Here is a 6,000-nt window from a genome sequence, read left to right as displayed (position 1 = left end):
CTTTTTTCCTTTTTTTTTTTCTTTTTAACATTTTTTACCCAAATAGAGACCCATTTCAATTAACTCCATGCCAGGATAGGCTACTATTTCCCTTAGTCCATGCATCTATTGACAGCAAAAGGAAACACCACATGTGGTTCCACCTGTAACTGACCACCAGATACCCCAAGCGGAGAAAACCCCCTCAAAACGGAGTTCCCTCTTCTCCTGGGATGTCTGTTCCCGGCGGTTCTCCTCCGGGCTCTGTGTCCTGGCACACAAGCACAACTTTAAGGTTTTATTTCAGCCTTTAGAGATCTCCGCAGCTCCCCCCAGCCCAAGGTCGGCCCAGCGCCATTTTCCCGCCACCAGGAAGGGACGGGGTGCGGGCTCTGACACTGCCGGCCGCCTGCCCGCTCTCCCCTCACCGCCACCACGACGCTCCCCGCCATTGCCACCGCCCCAACCGACGCCCTGCACTCAAAACCCCTCCCTTTCATCGGCCCTTCCCCTTCCGAACGCCCCGACCTCCGCCTCCCGTCGCTGGCTGCGAGGCCTCGCCCCACCGCGAAGGAGCGGAGCGGCGCTGAGGCGCTTGGGGCGGCGAGGGCCGTGGAGGCGCCGCCGCGGCCCCGGCAGGCGGCGCTACGTGGCCGCCGCCATCACCGCTCCCCGCAGCTCGGCGCCTGCTGGGTTCCGAGCAGAGCCGGGGCGGCTGCGGAGCGGCTTCCCGGGTGCGAGGAACGGGCCCTGGGCTGGGCTGAGGTGACGGCGGGAGGCGGCGCAGGGCCTCGGCGGCACCATGGGGAAGCGGGACAACCGGGTGGTGAGTAACGCGGACAGCACAGCGGGGAGGCTGCTGCTTGGGCCAGGCCAGCCCGGCGGCCGTCTCTGGGATCCGCCGCAGTGGCACCTTCGAGAGGGCCTCCCCCTTCGAGCGGGAAGCTGTGGGGGGCTGGGCGCTGTCTCAGCCCGAGCAGCCGCACCGCTGCGGCGGCCTAAGCGGGCCTGTCCGGCCTTTTTCCCGTGTTCCGGTCGCCCGAGCTGGGGCGGGGGGAGGAAGGGAGAATGGGGCTGTCGCCTCTCAAGGGAGAAAAGTAGCCCCGCAATGCCGGGCCTGCGCCGCAGCGGGCGGGAGGAAAGCGAGGGCCGGGTGGTTGCGTGGAGTCGGGACGGGGGTCCGGCCCACCTCGGGCCCCCGTGCCGCCAGGCAACAAAGGGGGCCCTGCCCTGCCCTGCCCTGCGGACCCGCCCGGCCGGGGTGCGCGGCCCCGGGGGAGCAGGGCCCGGGTTGCTCCAGGCCCCACGGCGTGGGGTGGAGGGGTGGGTGTCCGCGGTGGGGGGTGTCCCGTGGCGTGAGCAGGGCATGCCCGCGTCTCTCTGGCAGAAGCTCTGATCGCCGTGTCAGATCCGGCAAGAATCGTGACTGATGCCTGCCTTGTGATCTGCTAAGCGAAGATGATTAAGATGCTGGCCTGGTCCTTACAGAAATAAAATTTTCCCAGTGGGAGTTGCAGCATTCACTGGAGTAGCTCTGATCCTTAAACTTGGCGTTCAGCTATACCTGAGCAATTTCAAATTTAGCTTTACGCAGCGCTCCACTGGCCTCGGGAGCCAGCAGTCAGAAGGCACAAAACACACTTGATTACAGCCTAACTTACCTAACTGTTACCACATTCGACCCACTTATTTTTATTTAAGATTTTTTTATACCATTTAGCCATTCACCTTAAGCTAATGTTTTATTTTGGCTTTGTAAGCTTGCAATTAATGAGTTTTCTGATTAAAAACAAGTCATAAACAAGTACTCGGATCCATCAGGGCAATGTCTTTGCTTACCTTGATGAAATAGCATGTAATAGACATAGTGGACGTATGCACTATACGCAGGGATAGCTAAGTGCTTTTAATCATTATTTTGATGCCTCAATAAAGCATCGTCTACTGAGGAAGAGTTGACAGTGTTAGGCTGCAGGACCCGAGGCTCTGTTTGAAATTTATTACCCTCTTGTGATGTTTTTGCAATCTAATTATTTTTTCTTAGTTGTCTTCTAATATGATAGTTAGGATGCACCTGCCAATGCCAGCAAATCTTTGTATTTCTATGTTCATCATGCCATGATGGCTGCTAGTAAATACAAATTACAATGCAGGAGCCTTTGCTTCTCTTCTGTGATCGTAGAGCTTTCCACCTGTTACTGCTTTCCCATGTCCCTTCTTAAATACACTATTGTTTTGACTGGTCAAATTTTCCAGTGATGGAAAATAATTTTTTTTTCACATCTGAAGGATACTTGCAAGGCAGTAACAGTTTGTATTGTTTGCCCAGAGAACCCTGGCTGACTGAAGGTGGCTTATGCTTTTCATGAGCATGGAAGCTGTACAACAAATATGTTTTAATAACTGCTTGAGCAAGCTGCCAAAAGAAGTAAATGAATGTGGAGACAAGCACTTCCTTTATTGAGAGTGCATTTCTGTGCTCTTTCTGGCCAGTGACAAGCTGCTTGGCAAAATAGTATGAATACTTGTAAGAAATGTTTATTTGCACAGTAATTATTCATAAATAAAGCTCTTTGAAATTATAAGAATATGTTTTAAGACATGAATTTCCTAATTGTGGAATATAGAGCAGTATTCAGTCATTATGTGCTTGCTGCTGGAAAGTTAAAGCAAACCACTGACTGGAGGAAGCTTCCTAGCTACTTCATTGGGGTCATTTTCAGGTAGTAGTTTTGTTGTTGGAGTGGTGTATTCATTTCAGCTTAGCTTAGGTAAGAAAGTAGCTAATTTTTTTTTAACATTGTTTATAAGAATAATTATTATGTAAAAAGCTAGAGCTTTCAAACATGAACTACTGAATGGTAACCAAAAGAGTTGACTCACTTTGTTCACTGGAGTAAGCCAAGTCAGGCATTATATTTCTGTTGCCTTCTCTAGCAGATCTAATACATTGAAATTACCTTTGTTTAATGAAAACAGTGTTCAAATACTGCTTTCTTGCATTGCTAAAGAAAATTCTTTTCCACTTGAAGCTGAATTAAAATGTAGAATTTTTGTAATATAGTAAAGTGCTAGAGTTATTAATGTGAACACGTATCTTTAGGTGGTATAAGTATACATGCACATATGTCCAGTGGTTACAAGAGAAGATGAGATCAAACTGGTCTAAATTGGTACACTTTAGTGTTACTTGCCTATGTTACTTTGCCTTTTTGTGTGGATTAAAGACACACAGCAAAGGCCCAAGAAATGGCAGCAAATGTCACCCTTAGAGTTTCAAAGTCAGCTTGAGTCATAAAATGGTCCACTTGAAAGAGTCATTGGATTGCTGCAGTGTTGTCCATCCTATCGACCACAAGCCAAATTCAGTTTGAGGAGTGCTTTCCTCCAGTCTGTGCCATCCCAGGCAGAACCTGGAGTCCCTCTTCCAGGACTAAATGTAGTCCTAAGTGAAGTCCACCAATCTGCTTGCAGTACAGTCCAGAACCCTGGCATTGCTGTGGCCACTACTTCTACAATGGGGGGAGCAGGAGGGGATGCAGCAGCAGCTTCTGACAGCTTTCACAAATGGTCACTTGCTGTGTGTGGTGGTTTCCGAATGCTTACTTTATGCCCTTGCTTTATAAAGCAGTGTTGGACATGGAAGAGCTACACATGTGGTTGAATTTTTACTTTGAATCTATAAAATGTTGTACTTTTAAATTATCTCAGATTGGGCAACCAAAGCTAGTCATTGTTTTGACTGTTGATTTTTTTCCTCCTCTCCAAACTGTGGGCAGTGAGAAGAACAGTGTGTTACGTTTGGCAAAAATAAATTGCAAAATGTTGGGATGACATAGTGATAAGATACCATAATGTAAGGGGAGACATGGATCTCCCTTTCACATGAAGCAAAATGTTATTGGTGTTGAAACTAAATTGAAGAATTTTTTGTTAAGTTAGGGTTTTCCATTAGTTACTGATATAGATTATGGATTATAGATTTTAAATTAATCTTTTATAATCTGGTTTTTTTTAGACTGACTAGGAAGAGGATAAATGGGTTGGAAAGATGAAATACTTCATAACATTGGGAGTTTGGGAATTTTAAATTTTTTTTCCTCCCTAAAATAACCTATGCCATAGGATTTTCTACATGCAGAGTTGTAGCACCACGGCTTGCTTGTTACAGCAAGAAACTTTATGCAGAATTTGTTGAATCTACTATCACAAATTTTGAGCAGAATTCTAAAGGCATAAGATCATTTGTCCCAGAGAGTAAGAGCTGAAATTATATTTTCCATATCTCAAGGAAGGTTATTTCATCAGTTGTGATACTGTACTCAGTTTGCAAAACCATTACTCAGGAAGGGAAATTATTGTAAGGAGCATGGTCTCTTTGTGAATGAGTTCTTTCTGCCACAGTATAACTCAAATTGGAATCACTTACCTGAGTCTTTCTGCCAGAATAAATCAGCTTAGTTTAGTTAAGTATTTGATGCTTTTAGAAACAAGTCAGATTTATTTTTCAGTGAGTGTAAAAAAGTTCCTGTGCAGAACAAATAAAGACAGATTTTGGCATGATAGGACAGCTGATGAACTGCATTTCTTTTTGTTATTTCATATTCAAGGCTTACATGAATCCCATAGCTATGGCCAGAGCTCGAGGTCCTGCCCAAACTTCAGGACCAACAATACAAGACTACTTGAACAGGCCAAGACCAACATGGTAAGTGGCAGTACTTGTCTGGCCTTCTGACCTTTTGAGAAAATGATTAATTTCCTCCTACTAAGATGACATGGTCCCTACCTCCCCACCACAACAGACATTAATTTCTTTTTTAAGATTCCTTGTCTCTGGCCAAGGTGTTCTTTTCTAAATACATATTCAATCTCCTTTTATAAAACTGATATAATTTGATTTTGTAAAGTATGTATCTTATTTGTGTTTAAATATTTTGGCAATAGTTTCTCAGAGCAGGAGAACATGCATCGTTTTGCCTCTTTCACAAATCCCAGTACCTAAAGCATGCAGGTATATTTCATTTTTAAACAAAGTGATCTCTAGAAAAACATTTTGCTTGTATATTTCCAGAACACAGTTTATCCTGCCCAACAAAATCATCACTGATACATTATCAGCAACTTAATTTATGTCCATTTTGCCTTCTCTTGTAAGACATTAGAGAGCAATATACCTAGTTAGCTTTAGATCTTCAGAGGGGAGGGATTTAGCTACTGTACTTAAGTTATTAGGGTTAGGCCACCGTATGCATAACATCTAAGATGCTTTCATTCTTTTTGTTTGCAGTTCAGCCAAAGCTAAACTTTAAAAAACCCTACAAAAAGTTAAGACACTTAAGAAGGTATTTTTAATTGTGAAAATTGTGATCTGCCATCTTCTTTATGTAGGGAAGAAGTGAAAGAGCAATTAGAAAAGAAAAAGAAAGGATCCAGGGCCTTGGCTGAGTTTGAAGAAAAGATGAATGAGGTTGGTAATGTTATTAGTATATTAATACTTGGTTTTTCTGATCTTATATGCTACTTTTCCTCCATTATCATTAGCAACACCAAATACCTGTAACATTTCACTTCACTCAAGCTTTTCAGGAGTAAATGTTCTGGTTTGTTTGTGTTGGAGCTATAAAGCACTTCTTTCTCTCTCATCCTAAGCTGGTTATGTTCTTTGCTGGTTCACTCCCTACTATAAATGCAGCTGTTCTGATGCTTGTGTTCAGTAGCTACTGGAGATTGCTATTACAGAAGAAAATTTCAGATATAACTCATGTTGTATACATAGGAAGAAATTAATAGATGATAAATTTAACTGTTCGTTTTTGGGTTCTGGTATCTTGGGGTAAGCTTCAAGCAGTAGTCTTCATTATTGTGTGCAAGTTTCTGTTTGAAGCATATTACTCTCCATGGCTGCTGACAGGGTGCAGTACCTCTGCTCTTGCTATGCCTTACTGCCTCAGAAGTTATACTAGCATGTGGAGGGTGATGGGGTCCTGTTCTGAAAGGATTGGTTTTGCTGTGCTCTGT

At 44.4% G+C, this 6,000-nt stretch overlaps 1 protein-coding gene across 3 annotated transcripts in view; it reads left to right on the top strand.

The window, feature by feature from the left end:
* Nucleotides 1-567: 567 nt before the first annotated feature.
* FAM133B (family with sequence similarity 133 member B) overlaps nt 568-6,000 on the top strand; it is a 42,033-nt gene continuing 36,600 nt past the window's right edge. For 2 of the 3 annotated variants that reach the window (XR_003987191.1, XR_003987192.1), the window contains exons 1-3: nt 596-805; nt 4,590-4,687; nt 5,371-5,449. Coding sequence is in view for 1 of the 3 variants with exons in the window: in XM_030444756.1 (XP_030300616.1) it covers nt 782-805; nt 4,590-4,687; nt 5,371-5,449 (201 nt within the window). In the remaining 2 variants the exon portion in view is untranslated. Of the gene's footprint in view, nt 806-4,589; nt 4,688-5,370; nt 5,450-6,000 lie in introns of all 3 variants that reach the window. The other variant, XM_030444756.1, reaches the window with a different exon arrangement.

This window comes from Calypte anna, chromosome 2 (assembly GCF_003957555.1).
Source record: "Calypte anna isolate BGI_N300 chromosome 2, bCalAnn1_v1.p, whole genome shotgun sequence".
In the NCBI taxonomy this organism is placed as follows: Eukaryota; Metazoa; Chordata; class Aves; order Apodiformes; family Trochilidae; genus Calypte; species Calypte anna.
The sequence above is the reverse complement of the archived record's forward strand: the minus strand, read 5'-3'. Positions and strand labels throughout refer to the sequence as shown.